Source organism: Harpia harpyja, chromosome 12, assembly GCF_026419915.1.
Source record: "Harpia harpyja isolate bHarHar1 chromosome 12, bHarHar1 primary haplotype, whole genome shotgun sequence".
In the NCBI taxonomy this organism is placed as follows: domain Eukaryota; kingdom Metazoa; phylum Chordata; class Aves; order Accipitriformes; family Accipitridae; genus Harpia; species Harpia harpyja.
The window spans coordinates 24,590,456-24,616,832 of record NC_068951.1 but is presented as its reverse complement, the minus strand read 5'-3'; the positions used below and the strand labels follow the sequence as shown (position 1 = coordinate 24,616,832).

The 26,377-nt window shown below is 43.1% G+C and overlaps 1 protein-coding gene and 2 long non-coding RNA genes across 9 annotated transcripts in view; 1 reads left to right on the top strand and 2 right to left on the bottom strand.

The window, feature by feature from the left end:
* Positions 1-1,757: 1,757 nt before the first annotated feature.
* On the bottom strand, positions 1,758-5,090 carry LOC128149161 (uncharacterized). The gene is made up of 3 exons (XR_008237553.1): positions 4,911-5,090; positions 3,309-3,461; positions 1,758-2,218 (listed from the first exon to the last, which is right to left on the bottom strand). It is a non-coding gene; the product is annotated as an uncharacterized LOC128149161 (long non-coding RNA).
* Positions 5,091-9,419: 4,329 nt separating this feature from the next.
* LOC128149088 (uncharacterized) lies at positions 9,420-12,566 on the top strand. Its single transcript, XR_008237530.1, has 3 exons — positions 9,420-9,657; positions 10,522-10,625; positions 12,080-12,566. It is a non-coding gene; the product is annotated as an uncharacterized LOC128149088 (long non-coding RNA).
* A 2,460-nt stretch (positions 12,567-15,026) lies between these two features.
* Positions 15,027-26,377, bottom strand: part of ACSL3 (acyl-CoA synthetase long chain family member 3) — a 55,098-nt gene continuing 43,747 nt past the window's right edge. For 5 of the 7 annotated variants that reach the window (XM_052802911.1, XM_052802910.1, XM_052802908.1 and 2 more), the window contains 2 exons: positions 21,614-21,771; positions 15,027-19,270 (listed from right to left, as the gene is read on the bottom strand). In XM_052802911.1, the coding sequence (XP_052658871.1) occupies positions 19,107-19,270; positions 21,614-21,771 (322 nt within the window). In that variant the 3' untranslated portion in view covers positions 15,027-19,106. Of the gene's footprint in view, positions 19,271-21,613; positions 21,772-21,971; positions 22,166-22,188; positions 22,347-26,377 lie in introns of those variants that run through there. The other 2 variants (XR_008237395.1, XM_052802913.1) reach the window with 2 other exon arrangements.

The window sequence follows — 26,377 nt, the reverse complement described above, 5'->3', positions numbered from 1 at the left end:
TTCTGGTCTCCTGCACGACATGGAGCGAATAAAACAAAATTAATCTCTTCCAGTTATGAGAAGGATAAAAAGCAGCTGCAAAATCATTCAGAACAGGGCACAGATTGGAAACCCCTGAGGATGTCACACCACTTTTTTTGAATCACAGTTTCTAGAAATTCTGCAGAGGTCATTTTGTTGTTGCTGACCGTTGAGCTTGAAAAGCATGCTACTAAATGGGGAGCTCAGTTGCCAGAGAAGCGGCAGATTTAATGGTCGACGCAGAGGCTGATTCCCTGTGGCGTTGGCGGGGCTCTGCCCTGCCTCTGCTGCAGCCCACACCGGCTCCCGCAGCTCTCTCTGGAGGTAGGGCCAGGCTGAGGGACCTTACCGGATCCTGAAAGCTCCCGGTAGGAAGCTCACAGCCCCCATGCAGCCTGAGGAGTGCTCCCTCACAGACACCCACCTCACTTGATTTTAAGGAAAGAAAGTTATCTGTTTTGTTACAGCCAGTCAACAAGCACAGGCTCAGCCTGGGAACTGCTCAATTCTGTTAGACCCAGCAAATCCTCACATGGGTGGTAGCCCACCGAAGTCACTGGCTTGGTTTGTTTTTCTATAAGGTGAATCATATTCTGCCCTTTGGGCTTAATACCTAAATCCTTTTCTAGGTAAGATTGCCACTAACCTGGCTCTGTAAGTTGCCAGCCTCATAACCTCATATCCCATCGATGTCAATAGCAATGAGGGTTGGTCACCTCTTCATAGTGCCCCCAAACACCATATTTGTATTACTACCAATCTGTCCCCTTTGCAGACATCGCTGTAGCACCTCCAGGTCTCATGGTTTAATGTTTGCCGGTCTCTGGTACGACCCTGCGATCACAAACTCATCCGGACTCTCTCTTTGGTACCCAGCAAACCACAACAGGCTTCAATACTTTGTACAGAGGAAAGCTGTAAAAAGTCCTATCTCACTATTGGAAAGCTCAGTGGGGGGGAAGCCTAGGTCATCGCCAAAACACTGAGTTGTCCTTTCAGGTTTTTTGGTGTTTGGGTTTTTTCTTTCCTTCCCCCTCAGGACTGGTTTCAGGGTCTGATGAATCTCAAAAAGGAAAAAAAAACCAAACAAAAAAAGATAGACATTGCTTCAGGTATCCAGTGTGCTCAGACACTTCAAAAAAATTGCCCAGCTCCTCTCTGTGATTTAGCTCAGGAAGGCAGCCAATTTGCTAAATTAAAGATTTTAGAAGTCTTATAAGTAAAGCGAGCCTAGGCTTTGCCCCTTAATTTATTAGCACTTTCATTTCATTTCTCTTATTTTATTCAACCCTCCATTTCAGAACCGGTCAAGTTTCAACCAAGTAGGTTCATTATCGCATGGAAAAACCCACGTGCTAGATTAGTGCTGTAGACTGCACTAGCTCCCTTAAAAATAATAACTAGAGCAGGAGTGAGCTGCCACATCCCAAACGCAGGCCAGCTCGGACTTCCCTGTCACGCCACGTTGCCATGGCTATCAGCGATGCTCAGAAACCAACACTGCCACAGAGATGAGATTGCCATGACACCCAGGCAAACGGGAGGCTATGCTGGGCAGGTAACATGCTCCAAATACTGGATGTCATCATTTTAATTAATAAGGGAATATAATGTAGCCACTTACAGGTAGGTAATGCAGAACTTTAGTAGCATTTCTGTTGAATTAAACTGAGGCAAGTTTTTAATATAGCTTTAAAAACAGATGGCAAAAATGCAAGATCTTGTTAACAAAACAACAGACAAAATATATTGGATTTCTATTGTTACAACAATAAAGTGGAAATAATTAATATGCACTAAACATAAGTAAAAACCACATGAGGATCCCTTACATCTATATTAACTACATATGACTGCCTTTCTAAAGATGAAGGGCAAAGGCTTCCCAGGAGTCAATTATAGTGTAAGAGAAACCAAGCAAGAAGCAAACTCCTCTGTACCAGGATTTTTAATACTGGAAATTTGTCCATGACTGGGGGTGTACAGGACTCAACCCATGTGATCCACAGGCACCCTTAAGCAGGACCCATGTTATCAACTCCCCCCATTTAACTAGGTACCTTGCGGTACTGAGATACTCATCTCATGCTATTCAGTTGTTGCCAAGACACCATTCACACTTCTGATTCCCCACTAGCATCAGCTAATAATCTTCTGCTGGCTGATCTTCAAAGAGCTCCAGAAGGATTCAAGGCTGCTATAAGAAAAGAACAAGGCAAGAGACAAAAGCTGCTTGCTCTTGCAGTCAAAGAAAGTTCAGCCCATGGCTTTTGCATGCCTCAGATAACCAAGAAACCAGAAAATAAAACGCCAAATCCATTACTTTCTTAAGTCTAATCATTTGGGGATCTGAATTGTGATTTTTGAATCACAAGTTGCTTTGAGTTAGCAAGAGCAATAAAACTTTAAAAATGCAGACATGACCACAAGTTCCCCTGTTTGCCCCCTCTTCTCCCTCAAGTGTTAAGCACACTTTCTCTCTGCTTGCACCCACAGCTTGGTCCCTCCTGCTTCCCTGGCAGCCCACAACACAGCCCCTAGGTTTCTCAGCTACTTTTCCGTGTTGTTCAAAACATAGATGATTTGAGCAGAGGTTCAGACAAGGGCACAGAAATTGTTTGTCCTGGACAAAGCTTCGGGGCTGGGGGAAGCCCTGCTGCAGCAGCCAGCGGGTGCTGCTGCAGCATGCAGATGGCAGGGTTGGCACGGACGAGCTCAGAGACACTGAAAAATCCCAGCCAGCCTGATCTCACCCCATTATTTTGCTCTGACTGAAACAGAAACGCTGTTAGCTTTGACCCTACTCTCCTTCGAGGATGCAATCAAAGCACTTCTGAAATGCTGCTGCTTCTGCAACAGTAAATCCACAGTGGGGAAATCAGTCCCCATAGATCTCAGAGCCTGAGCAAAAGCTAAACACATTTAGTAATCACCATGTTTATAGGGCTGTATATTCTAGGCTTTGCATAGCTGTAACACTCAATACATGTGTTTACTACTCGGCAAGGAAAGTAACGGTGGCAGAGAGAGATTAACACCAAGGCTAGCAGGAAGCCAATGACACAATAAATGTCCAACTGCCCAACCTCTACTGTAGCAACAAGACTATCCTTACCCTCAAGTGGAGATTTGTTTCAGATCTTATTTCAGCTTAAATTGATATTAGCCTTCAAAACAGTTTAAAAAAAATAAATCCTTACATCTGTAAAAACAATATTGCAGACAAATGAAAGAGGTATGAGAACCCCAAGCCAATACATTTTGTTCTGAGGTTGGTGTGAAGATACCTGGGCTTGGGAAGTGGAGATTTCTGATTTGCGCCCTTCATTCTGTCTCTGGACAAGTCACTTGCTCCAGGATTGAGAGGCAGAGCACGACCGGGTTACTGCCCAGGTGGGAGAAGGCCTCCAGGGAGGTCAGGAGTTCCTACAGCAGGAAAACTACAAAGGTTGGATTAAAAAGAGAGAAAGACTTTCATTTTTTTTTTACTTTGTTTTGCTATTGTGAAGACACTCAAAATATTTTCAAAATAAGTAAAGCAGGACTAGGGAGATAATTCTTTACAATACTTAGAGGTATGTTTTTTTCCTAGATCCAAAACTCAAGGGAATTGGGTCAGAACCATGGGTCTTTGCTCTTGTACAAGCTTCTCAAATTCACAGGAAAACAAATGTCACTGCTGTTCACCACATCATCTGTTGCACACAAGCATGATTGTAACTAAGTCATTGACAAATTACAAGCATTTTCCACAATTTATTAGCCCTGTAAGGTTTTTTTGTTTCTCTAGTGGCTGAAAAGAAAAAGCCCGAGTCAGCTCCAGCCCAAAAATCTACTCTTCAAACACTAGTGAATGGGATGAGACTTAGGCCCTTGTGGGGTTTTCTTATTTACCCTAAGAAAGTAGCTCTACAGCTCTGCAAAGGCAGGCGTCGAGGACCACGATGCCTTTGCCGGTCAGGCCACCAGCACTGTCTGGCTGCAGCTTCACACCGGCAATGCAGTGCACAAATTTGGCTAGAGAGAGAACATAGCTGCCTGCATCCATCCACGCAGCCAGGTGGAGTTTGCTTTGCTTCTCTCTGCTCACCTAAACCACCAAGGATTAGGTTTTACAGGTTGGGCTGCAGTGGCATAAAGCATCCTTCCTCTACAGGAGAGTCACTCACTCGGCTGCTCTCCTAAGCAGACCCATATAAGTGGGACCTACCAAGTCTGGACGAGAAAATCCATGTTGGTCGTGCCCAAGACTCCCCTTTCTTATAACAAGCTCACAGCACTGGGACAGCCCCACCGCCTGCTTCCACTAGCAGTGGAGAGAGAATCATGCTCCGCAGATAGAAATCTCCTTTCTCCCTTGATATGTTCTGCTTGCTTTGATGGTAATTCTTAAAGCCAATTTTTCTAGAAGCGATTAAGTTGTTGCCTGTGCAGTTAGCAGCCTTTCTTTCTCAGCCATCTCCTTGTGAGACTTGGAATCATCCAGAACTTGTCAAAAATTTTTTTTTTTTGGATGTTGATGCGCATTTAATATTTACATTCCTCCACTCCCAAGAGCACACTTGGTGGGACTGCGGGAGGATGGCTGGTTTGAAGGGGTTAGGCACTTGGGAGAGTTTTTCATGCCTGGGGAGCATCAGCTCACCAGCCTTGCCCACCCTTTCCCTTCCCCATCACAGTTATGATTCATCCTCCCACATGGATTCTCCTGCATTCTCAGGCATCGCTGATTAAAAATAACTCCCACGTCCCAATTTCTACAAGCTCACTAGCCAGTTCCCTGAGCACTCGGTGTGGATAACACAAGCGTTCTCCTTTGCCCCCCAGACAAACATGCCCTTCTCGAAGCCCGTGCCACCCAGGTTCCCTTCCTCCAGCAGAAGTCTCACCTGCCGAAGTGCTGGTTACGCTCCACACCCGGCTCTTCCTGGAGATGCTCCGCAGGTGAGCGCCCAGTCCTGAGGGCTCTGTCTCATGGGCAACTTGCAACTATTGGAGTATTTAGTTTACAGGCATTTTAAGCTGAAGCTGAATACAAAGATGGCTTACTCTTATTTACATATGCATAAGCCCCCCTCAACCTTGAAACACAGAGGAAGTTGTTTAGGATCCTAAACTGTGCGTGTGTGTGTGTGTGTTGACATATTAATAAATAAATAGGTAATTTGCAAAGATCCTACCCCAAAGCGACATTAGCAAAGAAACCGAGCTCTTACCCAGAAGAAAAGCAATATTGTTTGAATAGGTCACCAACGAAAGCAGGACTGTTTGTACTCAGCAGCAGGGCTCTCGAGGCAGCTGGGACGTGGCAGGGCGGCAGAGGTCCTGCCAGCGAGGGTCTGGGCGGGTGGCAGGACCTGCAGCGAGGCTGCGGCCGCGGCGTGGGCCGGGGCCAGGGCGCGGACCCTGCTCTGCCACCCATCCGCCACGCTCCCCAGGATGGCCTCCTAGCCGGGCAGCACTGCCAGGTGAAAGCAGGACAGACGCTGTCCTTAGAAGTAAGACAAACCACAGCAAACAAAGTGGGAGATAAAGACTGAGCCTTACGCTGTGCACAGGAGCGGGGCGAAGCCAGTCACCGCTTTCCAGGCACCACAGCGAGCGGCTCTCTCGGCTGCCAGCACGAGAGACACGGGGACACCGGTACGTCCCGCTGCCCACTGCACCCACACCTCTGCTCACGCAGCTGAGCCTAAAATCAAGACAAAGCTGTGAAGAAAGGAGCATGAAAATTACCCCCCCAAGTAAGATTTTAAGTATCACTTAAATTATATAGTATAAATATCTATCGCCATCCTTCATATCTGTTGTCAGCCATATTTTCTTACACTGCAGTTTGAGGGTATGAACATACTCAGATTGTGCCTTAAGATATTAAGATCATCACACGGACCAGTAGAGAAAAATGAGCAGACATTTTTGCTTTGAAACTACTAACACTTTTGTTTATTAGCCTGGGAAATTAAAAAAAAAAAAAAAATTTCAAGTTAATTACCCCAACCTCAGATGGGCTGAGTTATTGATTCCCTCCAGTGCTACACGATTATCCACTCCCAAAGGAGCTGCACTGACAAGGGGCTCCGCAATATTTACTTGCTGATCTCTTCAGCATCACACACTGGTTGGGGACCCTGACGAGTAAGGCTCCAGCCCACAGCTCCTGTGTCTGCAGCCACGTCCAGAAGTGATGCTCAGTTATGTCACCAAACTCCCAGAGACAGTTTGAGGTATCAGCTCCAGAATAAAATGGGCCAGCAGATGAAGAAAGGGGGTAACAAAGAGAATTAAAGTTTCACTGTACTTACAAAAAAAAACATTGACAAGAGTTCTGTCTACTTGGTTAATACAGAAAGTCTTTTGCTGCAGTCCACACATCCTTCCTCATTTCAAAAGATTTATAAATTATGGGTAAGATACCAGATGTGGAGACACTACAAGTGTTTGAGCTGTATGAATCTTTAAAGCTATTTGCCTCCGAAAACTATGAGAAAGGTCTTGGCAACAAAATAAAAAAATCACAGTAAGACAAAAAACAGGGCAAACAAGATACTAACGGGTTTCTTAAGCGGAGCTGGGATGAAAACCAAAGCTGGCCTATTTAACAGCAGAAGCTGGGTATAATTTTCTGAAGCCTCTGCTAAAGGTTACCACACCGGTGTCCTTTGCTGTATAAAGTCACCATCTATGAGTAAGGAGCCCTTACAGAGCTTAATCCAAAGGCTCCTGATGTCAGGAGGAAAAGCTCCCTTTGCCTTGCTGGGCTTTGGCGCAAGTCCTGACTCAGCAGCTGGCTGCGAGCGGCGATGCCGACCGCAGCGCTTTGGGTAGGAAAGCATGCCACGGCTCCCCTCTCCCTGCCAGAAAGCCGGTGTCACCGCACGCAGCCGCTCTCAGCAGCGACGGAGGGCAAACGCATGGGGAAACTCCTTGAAAAGAGAGGATCAGGAGTCCATCCACCGCTGGTGTTCCCTGTGACGTTGCCAGCGTGGCTGGCTCCAGTCGGACCCAGAAGACAAAGGGGATACCATAGGAAACCTGGGGTACAGCCAGATGCAAGGAGAAAAATAAGAGCATGGAACAGCAACAGCCAAACACTTTTAAAAATAAGTCTTAATTAAAGAAAAGTTGAAAGAAGCCAGGGAGTACGCTGTAGTCTCAGCCCCAGGTGGGAGAGGAAACGTGAAACGGTGTCAGTCTGTCATTTCAAATAGACCTTCTAAGTCTTTGCTGCACTGAATCAGCACAGGAATCTGCAAATCACAGTGGGCTAGAAACTTCTAGCGCAATAAAGCTGTTCTGAGTACTACTGGAGCTTTCTTGAAAAAGTAAATAAACAAAGACAGACAGATGGAAATGATTATAATCCCAATGCTTGAGATTGTTGGAGTACAGTTTTCAATTCCCCCAGATTGGCCTGGGCCCTAAAAACTGATCCAAACATCTAAAGCTACAAAAGGGGAAAAAATTCGCTCCGGGCATAAGCAGGTGGGAGGCTCCTGGGCTCTCAAATGCCAGCGGGGCCTCAGGCCCGCAGCTGGCATCAGCCGCCAAACCCGCCAAGGGCGCAGGCAGGGCTTCCGCGCAGGCACCCGTTCCGGCACGTGCGGGGCTGCGGAGGAGCGCTCCGTGCTGCGAGGCCGTGGGGCAGGGCCTGGGACCCCCGGCACTCCCTGCCTCACAGTAGGCCTGAGCCCACGGAGCGGGACGTTGCTCCCTGCTTTTTGGGGTAAAGCCAAACGCAGGTGGCTGCGCCAGGAGAAGTTCTGGCAGACAACCGCTGGCCGGGGGCATCCCAAAGCTGCTCCTCTCCTCCTGCCCGCTGGTCATCCCTGGAGCAGGACTGAGAAACTATTCTACCTACGTTTCCTTCAGCTGCATCAAATAGGGAATTCTTACTTTAAAAAATAAAATAAACAGCTAAGTAAAAAAAAAACCACCAACAAAAAAAAGCAACCTCTATTCCTTCCCATATGCAAGGAAAAAAACCTGCGTTGCAGATTTCTCACCCAAACCAGTTACCTCCAGGGTGCCCATCGCTGCTGTCACTAATGACGTCAGTTCCAGAAATCACCCGAGACACGAGCGATCTCACATGGCATTTCCACAAAGTCGCAGATACTGTCAGGTGGCGAGTAACTCTGAAATACAGAGAGAATTGGACACACGCCTCATGGCTAAGGGCTCGTTGGCGATCGGTATTGGGGGGGTTTGGTTTTTTTCACGACAAACAAAAACCTGTGAGCAGCACCAAATGGCCACAGCTACTCTGCTCCGGGTCCTCAGTCGCCCCTGAGCCGGCCGGTGCCACCAGCCCTGCAGCTCCACCCGCCCGAAGCTGTGAGGAACGCGATGTCTGTGAGCCCCCACGAAGCTCGTCCTGGGCTCAGCGTCCCCCCCGGGGGCAGCCCTGCCCCGGGCCACAGCCCAGCCACCGCACAAGTCCCCGGGCCGGGGCAGGGACACACCAGGGGTCCCAAAGCCCATGCCCAGCAGGCGGGATTAGACAGGTTTCTCTGTTATTCAAAGCATCTCAACTTCTTTTTCCGGTAAGGAAAAGAGAGTTGATGTAAAATACGTTTCTCGTCGCACCTTGGCCAACCCTTCCCTTCAGAGGGTTCAGTCAGGGTGGGTAATTTCCAAGCCGTTTAAGATTGGATAACTCTATCTTCTGCTAACTCTCCACTTTCTTTTTTAAAAAAAAAAAAAAGTCTGTAGCCGATCTAAGTATAAATATTGAAAGGTTTATTTAGGCATATTTTCCATTGTGGAAAATGCAGGGAAGCTCTGAAAGACAGGGCGCAGGGGGGCTGTCTGGTTTACCGCCGTATACTGGCTGCTCATTAAAACCCGGTAATTTAATTTACCATTTTTTGCCTATCTGACGTTTTCCCATTTGTCCACACCACTGTTGTGCAAGAGCCCGTCACGTTACAGTACTTTAGGTAAACCGCGCTCCGCGACAGCAGGCCCGGAGACGGAGAGCCCAGCAATTTTCCCCATTTTTGGCTAGAGGAAGAAAGGCAGGCCGCCGCCGAGAGAAGGCAACGGCAGCCGCTGCCTGGGATTTATCAGCGGCTCCTTCTCCCAGGGTGCGTGACTCACGGCGGCGGCTGCGCGGCCCCGCGAGTCCCCGGCTCCCGTCACGGCGGACGGCAGCGCCCCCCGCCCACGCCGCGAGCGCGGCGGGAGCCCGCGGGGCTTCTCGCCGGCGCTCGGCGGAGCGGCGCTCGGAGGCCGCCACGCCTCGTGGCAAGCGCGCCCCGCGCGGCCGGCCGCGGAACAGGCAGCGGGCCGGCAAACGCGGGCCCGGGGCGCGGGGTGCCCGCGGGGCGTTCGGCGTTCCCCCGCTCGCCCCCACCGCGCCGCCCGGCTGCGGGGCAGCGCCGGGCTGGCACCCATCGCACCCCGGCCCGGAGCCGCGAGAAGCCTCGGCCCGGCCCGTTCCTGCTGAACGCCCCCCTTCCAGCCGAGGGGCACACGCTTCGGCTGCCCTCTGCTTGCCGGGCCCCCGCTTGCACGCCGCACGGCGGCGGCAGACCGGGCCCTGGCCCGGCCCCCCGGGCCGGGGGTGACGGAGGCACGGTCGTTCCGCGCCCTGAGAGAGGCGTACGGCAGCGCTGGGAGCAAGGAAGGCCGGTAAGGGAATGGGGGGGGTGGGAACCCCACCACGGGCCGGAGAAAGCCGCCAGCCGGCAAAGGGGACGGAGCCCCGGGAGCACGGTGCAGCATCTCTCCCGTGCGCCCGGGGAGCAAAGCGGCTCAGGAGCCGTCCTGGCGGCGATTAGCCAAGCATTTACTGTCGTACGGAAGGGAAGGGCAGCGGGCGAGCGCAACGTTTCTCAAACCCGTCAGGGCTGCTGCTGGCAGCAGAGGGAGGCAGCGGGTGCCCCCCACCCCCGCACAGAGGGTAACGGAGAAGGGGCGGCAGTCCTGCACCGGGAGCACCTCCTGTAGTTTAATTGGCTCCAAGACAGCGCAGGGCAATTCATTCCCTTGTTTAACTATGGAATATTTAGGCTAACGCAAAAAGAAAGGTGGCAGGATAATGTAAAACGGGGGGGGGGGGGGGGCGGTGTTTGTTTGTTTGTTTGTTTTTTTAATCCGGTTTTCCATTTCCCACCGAACCGGGGGCTGCTGCAGTCCAGCAGCACTGGCTCTTCACAGATCCTCAAACGAGAGGCTCAGCACAGTGAGCCTCTGCTTCCACTGCAGGCACTTCCCAAAGGGGGTCCCTTCTCTCCACCCAAATGGGCAGCAAGGGGAGCAGCAAAAGCGGAGTGGGGCACACACCTGTGCACCACCCTGAGCACGGGCTGCTCCAGGCAACAGGCAGCAGTCACAGGCTCATTCTTCCAGGGTTTTAAGAAAAAAATCATATTTAGAAATCTCTGCCAGCCAAGATTTACAGAGAGCAACATGCCTCCTTTGCAAGCAATCCATTGTAGCTACATCTAATATAGGCCAAATTTCGTAAAACAATTAACAAAAACAAAACATCAGTTATGGAAAAGACCACACCAGAAGGATCCGATCAGCGCGTGGTACAACGAAAAGTTAATGGTGGAAAATAAAGCTGATAAAGTAAATGGAAACATGATTTAAAAGTAAGTATCCCTTCATACCACTGGGAAAAATTCTGGAGAAAGTCCCAAATCTCCTCTGTTTATGAAAACATTAGGAAAATTACTGCAAAACATGTTATCAATGGCACATCGATGACTATAAGCAGAAGCAAATACAGAACAAGCAGACTGGGGTACTGGAGAGCACGTGAGGGCACAGAAACTTTTCTGCAGGCTCACTGGAAACACCGTAATTGCAGTTGGAAGGACAACTGCATTTCATCGAACTAAAGTTAGGCTATCCAGAGCCCACAGCGGCTCCTTGGGTTTAACATCGGAAGGAAGCCAGCCAGGGGGAAGCACTCCCCATCGGCAACATGCTGCCTACAAACAGGACCCATCACCTGCCGTTCCTGGAAAGCGTCCAATAATCCATTTCTAGACACATGGAGGAATAACTACATGGGAGATATTTTCAAAGAAATATTTATCAAGTTTATCGAGACTTCAAATAAAAATTGGTCTCTGAAAGAAGTATTAGCACATTTTGCTGATAACATCCTTGGTGAGACGTAAAGCAGTTAGGCAGAAACCACCATCCTCCAGAAGCTCCGTGCTGGTCTGCACCGGGTAGGGACAATCCAAAATCTTCTGGCCCTAAATCCTGCCCTTTTGCAGGTCACCTACACATTTGCCTGTGCACGTCAGCGAGCGCGAGTGCATATGCACATGCAGCTATCCCAGCGGAGTCGCGCTAAATCACAAATTTATCATTTTGATACAGAAATTATTCTTGAAAAATCTACTTCCGTCCGTCCGTCCATCCCCCCCATCCCCTCCCTGCCTTGTTATATGGCTCTCATGCAACTTTGGCAAGAAGGGGGAGGAAAGAGGATGTGATGCTGAATAGGCCAGATTGCTTACTGGCATTCTCAGTCTTCCTGATAATTTTGTTACGCTACTTTAGCTGGAACAGACCAAGTCCTGAATTATCACAAAATTAAGCAAAAGCGTTTCATTTCCAAGAAGCCTGGCAGTACTACCCAGTAAATGTGGGTGAGATCCAGAGAACTGAGGAGACACAAAATTCTTAATGAGTTTTAGCAACCAGTATCCTTACAGCTTGTTAAACATCCACAGCCTACTTTCCAACCACACTGAATAATGGAAACTATGCTTTCCAAGTAATTCTTAAATCTTATAAATTACACACTTAAGCTTTAAAAACAACTACAGATACATATGGTACTAGGAAATGTATCAAAAATAGTGACTTTGCAGCAAGATCCCTGATGCAAAACTTATTTAGAAAAAACTGATCAGCATCATTAAGGTAAATTTCTAAATCAAAGTATTAATTAGCTAAGCATCCAGGACTTTTTACCAGGTTAGGATACAGTGAATTTTATGGGACTTTGATACAATAGACACTCTCTTTTGCTGTTAATATTTTCATATTTCAAAACGATGCTACTTTCCCTCCCTACCTCCTCTAGGAGCCTGAAGTAGCAGAAACTCTATGGAAACCTAAGGATCTATGTCAAGATCTTGCCATTTCAGAGGGATTAAGCACACTGTCCACCAGGCCTGTTACCAAACACAGTTACTGTGATTGCCTATCAGTGGAAAGCCGTATGAACTTTTCCATTAAAACCATTTACGTTCATAAAAGTTGTCTCTCAATTATCTGGAAATAATTTTAAAAAAGCCCAAACCAACCCTGCCACTAATAGAAAGCATTACAGTTTTAGAGAAAAGATCAAACTAGAGACACACTTGTAATAAAGTGGGAAAGGGTGTATCAGAATACATGGATATTCAGGGGCTGGGGATTAAAACATGGCACGTAGGTTTCTTCCTGCTGTTGCACTTGGCAGTGCTGCATAACCCTGAAGTCTTAAATAAAGCATCTTTTTGACATTACATGCATAGAATATTTCATTATAGACAGCTGCACCAGTCTTCCAGGTACACGTGTTCACAGCAAACATAACCCACCTACACCAACGATGGTTGCTTTTCTACCAGCCATCTCATACTAGGGACCAGGCAGCAGTTTGGGGATGCCCGTCCAGGACCACACGCAGATGCAAGCGGTCCAATGCCCAGCCCTGTGCGAAGCCTGCAAGGTCTTCACGTTAGGTAGACAGGCAGTTAAAGCTAAGCGGTGGTTTCCATGTAAAGCAGGAATGAAACGCTGAAATGCTTGGTTTAAACCAATATATAACAAAATTTGGGGTTCAAATCTTACAGACACTACTTGCTGAAAGTTACAGGTGTCTGTTTTAATACTTAGTAGTTTCAGCAGAGACAACATTTACAAAATACTCTCTGAAATTTGAGCTACCTGCACCTGCTGTCCCTCCAGCCACAGCAGCTGGATCCCACCCGGGCAGGCACAGGCATCCACCCACCCACCACCATCAGCTCTGGCCCAGTTGTTCAGCTTCAGTTATCCACATGCAAAAGCTCGCTCTCCTGGGAACATTTAGCAATTTCCCAATTTTCACTGGCACCTTAGAAGGCAGGTGAAAACTACTCAACCCTCTCATCCCAAAAAAGAAATATTTCTACCGCTGGCTCCCCCAGCACAAAGAAAAGGACTGTCTGTCATCCCTTCCCCTAACTTGGCGAGCGCAGACAAATCTACTTTATACGTATGACTTCTGGAGAAACACAGTGGTAATTTTCCACACCCTTCATCTGCTCTCGCCTTCAAGAGAACTGTTAAAACATGAGGGCAGGCAGACTCCCTCCACCAGGTTACAGCTGGCCAGGATGCCCAAAAATATTATTCCTAAGTATTACAATTCTTTCTTTTTTTTTTTTTTTTTTACAAATCACTCACTTTTTCAACTATTTGCATACTCCCTTTCCCTGCTGTCTCCCCTAGGTTTTCCTGGTGTAGACAAGAATAGCAAGTCAGGACTTCAATGTTTTTATTTGTAATTTTATTGGATCTATTATCTTGGATCCTATGCCTCTCTAATGGCTTCCTTAACATAATATTTTCTGAAAACTAAGGCTCCTAAAATGGTTACATGTTTATTCTTTCTGAAATTAGTTGCTATAATGAACTACCTACTATAATAGTTCAGAACTTGTTTACTTCTCTTTATTTATTAAAAAGCCCCCTAAAGGCATTTTAGCAGCTGTGGATGCACAAGAGGAAAAAAAAACAAAACAAAAAACCAAACCCACAACCAAAAAAAAAAAAAAAAGCCCCCCAAAAAACCATCGATGAAAGTGTTTCATATTATCCTAAATGAATTTGAAAAAAAGAGTTTTCAGTCTTAAAAAACACAGTATTTTTGAAGGAAAGAAAACAAGCAACTACTTTGAATATAACTGGAAATCAGGAGGAAACTGGAGCTTTCTCATGCCTGATTAAAGGGATAAAGATCAGCTATGCAGCAGGGAAGGCCTGACATTTAGCCAGCCCTATGACCCCAGGCATCTGAGGAACCACTAAAGACACCACCCCCCCCCAAAAAAAAGAAGAAAAAGAGGCATCTGTTGAGATGCCTCCAGGCTGGATGGTTACCAGCAACAGTTTGTGAGCATGTAATCAAAACCGTAAATTTAAGTGCTCAAGATCTCTTAAGGAGTCCAATTGCAAGCACCTAACATCTCTTTGGGATCTAACCCTTCAGCCCACAAACTTAAGGAAAATTAAACACCAAATGTAAGTCCTAGTACACCTGGACAGTAAAAAAAAAAATGTCAGAAGCTTACAGCTTTACATAAGGTATTGCCATAGCTGCTGCTCTTAAAAAAGGGTAAATGGCAGATCATATGCAAATAGACGAAGCAGGATGGTAACTTTCCTGTAGTGGAAAACCAGGCTAACCTGGTAACTAGTGTTCCTGCATTCATCTTGAAACCGTCACTTTTATTTTGACTATTTGACAAGACTTGAAATTATAGTTTCAAAAGACACGAGTTGGCTAAATTCCCACTGTACCAGGTATCATTTCTAGTCCTGAATTAGCAAGCCTTGCACATAAGGGTGATTAGTACCCAGTCCAGATACATAAACTCACTACTAACAATATTAACATACAGAAAAATACATCAGCAATATCTGTATAGCACAAATGGCTGAGTAGTCAACCAGAATATTCACTACCTGCAAAACACAAGCACGTGGCTATTAACATTGAAAACTGTGAAGATACCAAACGCCAGCAATGCAGGGATGGAGCCCTTTGCAAAAGGTTACCAGCAACGTGAGGCAGGGAGCAAAACCCAAGGAAACACCCAGCAGCAAACAGGTTTCCCTGGCAATATGACATTTTGAACTACCCTAACCCACTACGCTTCTTGAACAGCCACGTACTCAACTAATGTGATTTGAATTCACTAATTTACAACCATAAATTATCTAGGCTCAGATAGATAAAAATGAAATCCCACTTAAAAAACTGGACATATGGGGCCTGATTTGTGAAATTAATTTTATTTTTGAAACATGATATCCAATTACAAATAAATAATTCATACAATATAACTCAATTAGGATATACAATGTTCAGGCAGTTCATAGCAACAACCAAGATCACACTGAAAATGAGTTTACATTAAATAACCAATTACAATAACATACAACTGGTCATTCAATTAACGTTTCAGCCTGGTCCAAGGTGTATGCAAGTTGAAGATTGTTCCTCTTACCAGTAAAGAAACAGATGTACACAATTTTATACTGAGTCCGAAGTAGTTAATACATCACACTAATAAAAATTAAAAATGCTGCATTGCATCGCCTAAATGTAGTTCTAGTACAGAATAAAAGCTTGTGAATTTTAGCAGGATAAAGGTTATTGCAATGGAGTTTTTGTCCCATAGCAATTTCTGCATAAACTTACAAGCTTTACAGGATGTTTTTAATGTACAGTTTCAATTCCATACCCTTCTCTGCATCCTTCCTATAAAATCAGTATGACATAAGTATGCATTATGTTCTTAGTTTCAGTTGCACTTGTTTTCACTTTCATTTCAGCAAAATATTTTACTGCTAAGATACGGTTTCCAGTTGAGGTATGGTCCTGCTTGTGTTTAAACTGCAGTAGCAGCAGCATCAGTGAACTTGCAAGGTCTTTCCTGACATGTAATTTTAAAATTTCCTAGCCTACTCCAGAAACACTATTCTCTGCAAAGAACACTTACGACATATTGAATTTAGCCTAAAGTCCTGCAATATTTTTAAATAATCATGGGAACTTAAAGGAGATTCACAGCATCCTTGGAAATTCTTGGTCAGTCTTTTTTTATAAGGAAATATGTAAATTTTCACAACAGAGTAAGTAGTTACAATTTCCAATGATTCAGAGTCCTAGGAAGTTTATATTTACAAAAGCTTTGTTAAAAATCCCCCCCCTTTTTGGGGCCCCTCAGGTGAGGTATATGCCCCTTGTTCTTAGTTTGAACTCAGACTGTTTAAGTTACGGCTCTTTCCATTACAAAATTCCCCACGTGATAGAGATCCTTACTTCCAACCATGCACTTTTCCTAATTTACTCTACAACTTTCTGCAGCCTTTGGGACACATGCAATACATTCCAGCAGGTACTTTTGTTGTTCTTGTTACACTGGGCATGGCAAGACACACACACACAAAAAAAAAAAAGGAGAGATACTAGGTAAATTTCTGGCTGGCATGTAATGCATCTATGCAGGGTTTCAACTCCCCTGAAGTTCTCTTTCTGCTCATCAATGCAAGAGCACAGGGTGAGAACATGCTGGCAGCCAAAAAGTATCTAACAGGCATAGCCGTCCACAGGACTAAGACTGCCGGAGCAAGGAAGCCCTACATTTGACGAGCAGCTGTGACTTACTGTCCCATTATAGCCCTGTCGATTAATGAGAAACATGGGCACCAACAGGACATGGAAGTACTCAGAATCTACCAGCATTAAAGTCTGTCTTTTGTTATAAATCAAAAGAAAGAACATACTCATCACACATATTTTAAGCCCATACAAATATTTCAAAACTCGTATCTCCAACTCTGAGACTAAAATTAATGAACTGCTTTATTTTCACATTCTGTAGAAGAAATAAATGTCCACAATGAATCTGATGTCTAAAAAAGGAGGAACTATATGTATCGACATCCGTTTTAAATATAAAAAACCTGAACTGTAAAATCAAATGCACAGTTAGACTGCAACCCAATCTTGTGACTGGATTAGAAGAAAAATTAAAACTACTATTTCCAAACCATTTAAAAAGTTTCATTTATGCAATTTATCCAAAAGTGAATTTAAACCCTTAGCTGAATAAAATACTAACTTCAGATTTCTTCTGAATTAACCAAAAGCAGATTTATTTTCTTAAATCCGCTGCACAATGCACCAAGTGATATACATAGTACTTCAGCAATTTATTAATTTTCACTAAAAATCACAAAAAAATATTTTAACAATGCACATCCTATGCCGAGTGCAAACGACTTAAGAACCTGTTGATGGAGCACAGATACATATTTAAGTATCAGTAATGTCTAATATATGGTGTGACATTTCCCTACAGACTTGGCAATTTCCACATTCAGATTCTTCAGTCATTTTCCAACATTAGTCTTATCTCTATTTGCCAGAAGGTTTTAATTTATGATCTAGATATCTGAAGGCATTAATCTCATAAACGCAGTTCTGATTTCTTTTTGTTGCATATTATTTCCATTTGACTAGTTACATCAAAATTCACCAATTGGCAACAGTTTTTCATAGACAGCAGCAGGGGAAATCCAGAAATAGTGGGAGACATGGTAATGTAACATAAAATACAGTACAAACCTTCTCATCATTTCACTGAAACTAAAGTACAGGGAACCTACTTGATAACTTTCAACTCCTATGAAACTGCTTTCTATAATCAATGGAAAGTGTTAATTTAAATAATATTTCAGAATTTTTTTAAAATGAGAATTTGTGTATCTAAAATTCTAAAACTCCCATGTCACAAATGTTTGGGGGAGGGAATTCCTGCTGTTAGCAAAGCTTCTGCTATCCAGAATTGCTATATGCTACCACAGCAAGGTACTAAGTGAGCATCAAGACCTTAATTTTTAGTACTACAAGTAAATGATATACATGAGAGAATAATCTCCAAATTAAAGCCATTTTAATATTTGCTCCATCACAGAGTTGACTGATGTATGCCTTTTCACATTCTCATGTAACCCTGATTAGAATATTCTTTCTAGAAATATTTTGAAAATAAAATTCACATCTGAAACAAATCTCAACACTCTCACTGAAGAAGAAAAGATCCCCCATAGTTCTTCAAACAGTATTCACATATCTATAGTAAAACAGAAGTTGAGACTCCTTCCCAAAGTAAGAATTGAGTGTAACAAACCAAGCAACATAAATAACTCTGGCTGACAAATACTTCAAATATCTGTTTTTAAAGCAAAAATTGCTGAACAAAAGAACACAGAATTAAAGGGAGATTTTTAATGGCACAAAGGGCAGCTAGGCACTGTGTGAGCTGAGAACATAACTGTCATTATGACTTTAAAAATCCCCCCAGTAAGATTTGGGTTGCAGCTAGAGCAGAACAGGGGTCTTGCCAGACTTTCACAAACAACACAAGAGCAAACCCAGTGTAATGTCCAAACCTAATGAGAAAAGACAAAAGTTGTTACAGTCCCCCTGCTAAAAGGGCACTGTCAAACTTGCAAAGTGTTAAGTGAAATTAATGCTGAGTTCTTATTAGCTCTACACAATTCAACTACTGGATGAAATGGTCACAAGCTATTTAAAAAAGGAGTTTCTGTATTTTGGGAAATTATTCTTAGGTTTAACTTCTGTTGTGTTAATAGCATCTTTTGTATTAAACAAGCTTTAACTAACACCTGCAAGAGTACCTGCCTTTATGCAGCGCTGTGCCATGACCACCTTTTCATTTTCAGATAAAAATAAAAGTAACCATTAGGCACATATTGAAGGTGTATTACACAAGCTGGAACGTCAAACACTTTCTCCCTCACATTTACACAGAAAAATAGCACAGCAGCAAACAATCTGGTCCTCTGTTCAACAATGATCTCATTACAAGCATTTTCAGTGTACATAGTGTCACAACATCAATACCTTCTTATCTTTAAATAATTAGGTAGAAAAAGGCCCCCAGTATAACCATTTCTTATATAGCCAAGTTCTCTCTATATACATCCAAATTTAAAGATACAAATAAAACATTATACAGGATTTATAAATGTTTAAAAACTTGAGGCTTCAGAATCATGGTTTCCCAAAAAGACTCGGGAAAGTCCACAGACTGACAAGGTAGCAGAGAAAACTGGAAAAAAGGAGACAGACACAAGTTTGCTGCCATAACATTTTACTAAACTTGCCAGTCATCATGGTGATGTTACCAGAAATAACAGTTTAAGCTGCAAATGAGGAATGGTGGTTTTGTGTGTTGATCTCAAGTGTTGAGACAGGCAATTCAAGTATTTCCTATTTGATCCAAGCTCATTGTAGCAAAGTGGTGCAGAAAAAAAAAAAAGAATTATTTTACATTTTTTCCATACATTCGATCAATGTCCATTTGATAGTATGCTGTAAGCTCTTTGCGTTTTAGTTTGAATGCATCTGTCACTAGACCAGTCTCAGGGGTCCAAGGATCAGGGCTCAAACGAATTTTTACTGGTATTTCAAACTTCTCCAGATTAGCTGTAAAAACAGACAATTTTAATACAAAATGTAATTGTAACAATTTTTCTACAATTAAGCACAAAAGGAGGAACTGTGTTCTCACACAGAAAAGCATGTGACATAAATGAAGAAGTGCTCCTCGAACTCCGCACGGTTAGCTTTGAAAACCCATGTGGTCACAAGTAGAGTGACAGGATCCACCAGTAACTGTTCTCCAGTTTCCACAGAAATACTGAAATAAACCCCAGCTGTTTGGGTATCTGTGCTGCTTCCTAACCTCAGAAAAGCCTCAGTGCATGAAGTGACAGTCTCAAAATATACACTGTTGTATCAGTGTTATGATACTCATCTTCTGAAGATAAAGTCTTAAAATCCATACTATTTAAGCTTGAAAAAACAGGGGTTTGTGTTTTTTTCCTCATAGTCCTAAAATTTTAAAAGGAAAGGAATTTCATATGGTAGCTGCTCCCCTTCCTGAAACAGAAGAGTGCTCTGCATGTTACACCTTTAGCACAAAACACTATCATTTGCAAGAGCTTCTGCTATGGTTTCAGACATAAGAGAAGAAAAACAAGTAACTCTAAGAAAAATAATCAACAGATAGGCAATATTAAAAAAAATTCTTTTCAGGTTAAATAAAAAAAATCCAAAAATGTATAATTATCCTATGCAACCTCCCATTTTTAGATTTTCCTGCACCTTTTACTCCCCTTGACATTAAGTCACTGGGTTTGGGGGTTTTTGCAATTTAGCACTAAAATTCATAATATTACTTTAAAAGTAAAGCCTATGATACCAAAGTGAAAAACAAAACCAAATATAAAGTAACATCAAAATGTGTAAAAATACCTCAGGATTATGTCAAATATTCTGTTTCATCAATTTTAACAGCATATTTAATTCTCTTTAGAATAGTTAGTGCTGCACAAAAAAGAAAAAGGAAAGCAACTTTGTACATGCTCTCCATCACAGCAGCTTCTTAGAATTACTTTGCCCATATGTTCCATGCAGTGAAGAAAAATGGACTAGAGACATGGGGCAAGGAAAAAAAAAGTCTGCCACAGTATTGAGACTGCACTCATCATTAAGAGTATGCTCCTGTAACAGAAGTCTGCAAATATACTAATCATAGATTTTAATATATTCACAAGTAATTCACAAGGAGAAGAGACAAAGATTAACAAGACAAAGATTTTTGGAAGCATAAAGTTATCCAGGGTAGGAAAGATGAGGACAAATTGCAAAGAGGTGCAGAAGGACATTGTGATATTAAGCAACTGCAGAACAGACAGGAGAAAACACTCATTGCAGAAAAGTGTGAAAGAGAATGCATATGAAGAACAAATTTAACATCCACAACAACCATTTAAAAAACATTCTGTGGTCATAACTGACAGCTTTATGAAAAAGGCTCAGTGCTTAGTAATGGTGAAAAGCAAAAACAAGGCAGAAATTATGATGCAAGAACAAAGTATCACTGTGCCACTGTTTAATTCTGCACCAGAATAGCTAAATAGACTGCAGCCAATTAGCATGAAAAAAGATACAGCTGAGGGGGAAGTATAACAGACACTGAAAAAAATCACGACTGCCATTGTGACTGTTCACTGCCTCTTCCCATACAAGAGCTCAGCAGAACCAAATTGAACTAGCAGGTGGTAGGGTTAAAACAAAAAAGAGGCAAAAAAGAGGCTTCACAGTAACATAGCTGAGCTGTGCAACTCTGCCACAAGATAGTATGGACACTGATACAGAATATCTACATAACTTTAAAATGCAACTAAAAGAGTTAATGGAAGGAAAGTCTACTGAAAATTATGAACTACAAAGACGCTGCTTTCAGGTTAGGAAATCCCTCAGATGCAAGTCACTGGAAGCTAGGAGAGCCCCTGTCACCATGGGCTTATTTTAACTATGCATAGGTATGTAGCATGTAAGACTGTATGATACCCGACACATATATCATGGATCTACAGATGACCCACATTCATTTGAGCCAGCAGCTAAGGCCAAAAAGATACTACAGGACATCTTAAAGAGCACCAGACAGGCACACACACAGATATATATATACACATATAGGGAACTGAACTAAGCTTGTTAAGTTTGCTCTGTTTTTATAGTCTTTCCTCAGCTATTGGCCATAGTAAAAAAAAAAAAAAAAAAAAAAAAGAAAGTTACATGAACCAAAAGGACTGACCCAACTCATGTTCTGTTGTTGGGTTTTTTTCCTATGAAACTTTTACTTCATACACATTCTATGAAATATACACACTCAAGGAAATATTTATAGTGCCTATGCTTATCTGTTTCACAGACATTGCAGTCCACAAGGTTAATACTATCTACCCAGCTACTCACCTGCCATGGCAGCCTCAGCTAGCACTTTCAGTACCTCTTTTTCCATCTCAGGACTGTTACAGATCTCTTCCCAGGTTCCTTTAAATCCTTTCTTTCGAGCTAGTTCTGCGAGCTCCTTTTGATTTGGCACAACAAATCCAATGACATAAGAATGGAAACTGAGAAGTATAATGTACTTTAGTATGAATTTTGTAAAGTTAACAAGTCTTCAAAAATAACATTTCAAGTTGGGGGGTTTGTACTTCATACAGAGATATTGCTCTTAACAGTTGGCTTTTGTTCACCTGATAATCTCTCTGAAACAGTACACAAATTACCTTTGCCTGCTTAAAAATAAGTAGAAAGAGAAGCTACTTACCTTACAGCAACTGGATTGCTTCAAGGTGTGCTGTCCATATGCATATTCCACTGTGTCTCATGCTCAAAGCTTTGGGGAAGCAGTACCCATACGATGTCAATGCGCCCTGCCTCTCCTCATGTTTTGCATCCCGGTATGAAGACTGGTGTGCGGCTTCCCTACCTCAGTTTCCTCTCAACTGCAGAATCCAGTTACTGTAGAGGAGTAGAGGACTGCAGTGAAGAGGGGTTGGAGAGCAGGTTGTGGAATGAGCATATGCACAACACATCTCAAAGAACGCCTGCTTCTGTAAGGGAAGTGACTTCTCTTTCTCTTTCAAGTGATTGTCCATACGCTCACTCTACCGTTGGCAATCTTTGTCTGCTCCTGATATGCCTAGAACATACGAAGCTGTGATCTTAAAGTCTCTGGAAAACACTGAAGCACAACTTGCCCTGAAACAGGTATTCAAGACTTTTCAGATGGTGTAAAGTTTAGTGAAAATGTGAACAGAACCTCACATAGCAAGTCTCCACATTTTAACAAAGCAGATCACAGAATCAGATAGCTGAAAGCGATCTCAGAAGATAATCTAATTCATTCACCTGCCTTGAAGCACAGTCAGCTACATGTAACAGATGTTTGTCTAACCCATTCTTAAACATCAGGCAAACACTAATGTCCATGCTTCATTATTCTTAGCATTGGTAAGCTGTTCCTGATGGCTATTCCTGACTCTTCCTCTCTGCAGTTTACAGGGGTTTTATTTTCATACAGCCAATAGTCAGATGTTCCTCTCCTTTCCACAGAAGCCATTTATTCATTCACAGACTGTTACCTCTTTTTTTTTTCTCCTTCTCACCTTTCTAGCCATCCTTCCTTTCTTAAGTTTCTTTAGGAATTTAGGCAATGCCCTTTCCTCCTAAATCATGCATAACAGATCTCTGCCCAGACATTCCCATTTTTCTCCTGGAGGTCCACCTTTTCTGAAGCGTTGCATGTGAAACTCAGACCCTTTAATGCTTGGTAGAGCAAAAAGATCATTGTGCATCTTGTAGGCTGTACATCTGATTATCCCATATTATTTACCTTCTTCTAACACTTGAAGAAGGTGCAACAACTTGCACTTGTTGACTCATGTCAGCTCCTATAGAACTGCTATCAGCTGGTGGTCCTCATCCTGTATTTTTGCAGTTTATTGAGGTGCAAGTATAACTTACGTTTCCCCCCTCTTTAAACCGGCTGCTGTTTTCAAGCAAATGTCTATCTAGTCAAGCTTGCTCTGAATTCTAATCCTGTCCTCCACTGTATTTTTGGTCCTGACCCACCTTAACCATCTACAGATTTATTAAAACTTCTCAAAACTCTCTTTCACCAGATAGATCATTAATGCAAAATACAGAACCTCAACCCCAGTATGGAGATTACTTTAGCTTATCATTTAAGGTCTCCAAGATAATTTTAAAATACTAACTCTAAATACCCTTTTGGTTACTGTACATTGCAATTTTCTCCTTTGTTACTGGTACGAATTATAATGGGCATCTTACAGCAGCTGTGAAGATTGCACAAAAGTCCATTACAAACACAGGCTTCCCTGGCATCATCTGTTGACAAGCTCTGCCTGTTGGCTGACTCAAAACTGTTCTCATTTTTCTCTTACTAAGACTGTACTTACAGAAAGACTTCAGATTAGCCTCAGTATCACTTACTGCTTGCATCTCACCTTCTGTCTTTGCCTCTCTCTGATTTCCCACCCACACACACTCGTGCTATACTCTGTACTGAACCTTTGTAGCTTCATCTAGGGTCTATTCTGTAATGTGTATGTATTATGTATGAAGGCATCCAGGACACAAAGGACTCTGGCACTTTCATCCCTGGTTCCTGTAGTCTTTTGACATGCTTAAGGTCATGTCCAGCAATACCACCAGTGTCTCCAGGGATAAACAGCATATAGAAGTAATCAGTTGGCTGGGTAAGCCTCAGACTTTTGCTTCATCTAAAATTCAGCCTCTTGAGTAGAAGCATACCTCCTCTGGACAAACGGGTTCATCCAACTATGCTTTTTCCTGGAAAGAGCACCTTGGAGCTCACAGCTCCTGGAACGTGTAGCTAAGTTAAATCTTTGCTTGTTGCAGTACAAATGCTAAAGCACTGTTTGCTGTGAGAAGTACCCTGAAGACTACATCATCTCTCTGGAGCTGCTACTTCCCTCTCCACTACTGTTTCTTCTGCAGATCTTTTGAATTTGCTAGCATCTTCAGTCTTGGAGATCATAACAACAGCATGAAGGAAGAAATTTTCAGAATTTGGTCCTCAGGACCGCCTTAGTCATCTCCTCCATGTTAAGAGATTTTGCCAAAACATCTCTCCTACACTAGGCATCCTCATTCCCTTGCTGTGCTTGAGGTCCTACCCAAGTACTGCACTTGGACCTATGGTAACAGACATACACAGTGGCACTACATATCAATATCACAATTTCTCTTCTGTAAAGTCTGGTTCTTATCAGCTCTCCTTGAGCTTCCTGCTGAGAACTCCCTTGGGTTTTTTGCCATGTTTGCTCATTGCTCAGGTAACTGAACTACTCATTTTCCTGATGTGATGCTTGAGACCCACTGAACACGTCTTGGATGGGTGAAGTGCTGATAAAGCAGCAGGAGTCTCCTCTGAAGGAGCTCTAATCACAGTTCCTTTCAGCAAACATTTTATTCCTTATATCACTATTTTGTCTGAAGTGGTCAATTAATACAGCTTTTGAAGCAGCGATATTGTGCAAACACTTTTGATTCCCTACTACCATGTTCAGAGGAGCTTTGCACCCCAAGATCTAAGGTCAAATCACAGATTTGTAGAAGACTGCCCTCCTTGTCCTTTGGCATGTGGGAGATAGAACAGCTACAAATGAAGGACTCTTGCATACGAGATCACCCAGGCAAAGTATAAGAAGAGATAGGATATAGGAGAGGTCATAGGCACTGCTAACAAAAAGTCTCCAAGCTTACACTGCTGAGTGTGAGTATATACCCACAATGAAACGTGCATATGGACAACCATTCAGAGAATCTGTATTACAAGGCTACTTATGCCAAATTACACACATGAAAGTATTAAGAAGAAATACAGCAGCAGCAGAAAAACCAATCTGGAATGTACTTGGACTCTGTTTGTAAATTACCTTTAAAAATTGCTCATAGGTTTTCCTATTTTTAAGTAATAGACAAGACACAGACTATCAGAGTCAACTGCTTGTCTGGCAAGTGCATTTTAGCCTCCAATGTTATGTTGACCTGGCAAAACTAACACAGAATTTGACAGTACAATTCCAATAGTGAACTTCAGTCCTAGAACAGCAGCAAGCACCATCAGTAGGAACCTCTTTCTCCACACACTGCAGACAGTGCTCACAACATGCACATAACCTCAGGCAGTCAAAGCAAGCAAACATGAGACTCACCCAACAGGTCAAAACCATAAATAAAGCTTAATATAATGAAGTTTTCTCAGCAGTGGCATGCCCAATGTGTGTTAGCCTATTGATCCAAAACTGTCAAAACTGAAGTTATAGGATGACTACCATTAGTTAACCCAAAATACACCACAGAGAACCAGGTGAACAAACCAAAAGTTAATTTTCTATTTATTACCACCGAGCAATTCTCTGGTATGCTTGTCCTGGCCTCTTTCAATCAAAGCTATCAAGTGGGGCTTTTGTGGCCATACTGGAAATCAGAGTATTTCTGATCACTCAGAAGCTCCAAAATGACTTTCCAAACATCAAAATGATGACAGGAAACAAAGACCACCTGAAGTATATTTATACATGTAAGTCTATATTATGCACAGGTAGGAAATTCTAGAAATAGAAACTTCAAGACATGTTTGAGCCCTTATATACCTAATTCAGTAGTACATGTAGAAAGCAAACAGAAAGGGCATTTGATTATCATTTATTAATTGTGTGTTTGCATAGTATTTACAGAGTGTTTTCTCTCAAGCTTCAAGGCTTCTGCTGGTGTACTGCAGGGGTTAAAGAAAAGTATTTTTAATGCGCAAGACAGCTTCTGGGTCTGCTTCTGTTGGTGGTTTTTTCCCCCGCCTCGCTCTGAAGTACAACAGTACTCCATCTGAAGAACAGATCACAGCTAAATACAGCAAGGAACAAGGTGTCCTTGGGCTTCTATAGGTAATAATCTCTAAAGTGCTTGAGTGATGTCTATTATGAATGCAGTCAGAGCTTAGCTGCTTTTCAGATTGAGGAAAAGGGAATGAAAGAGACTCATTCTTGGCATTTACCAACGAATGATGAAAAAAGGGAAAGAAAAAATAAGAACATAGATTTCAGGTGTTTTAGTTTTGATAGAGAAAGGTATTCCATTGTATTATAAAGCAAATTCCTTTTTCAACTGGTTTAAAAAATTCCA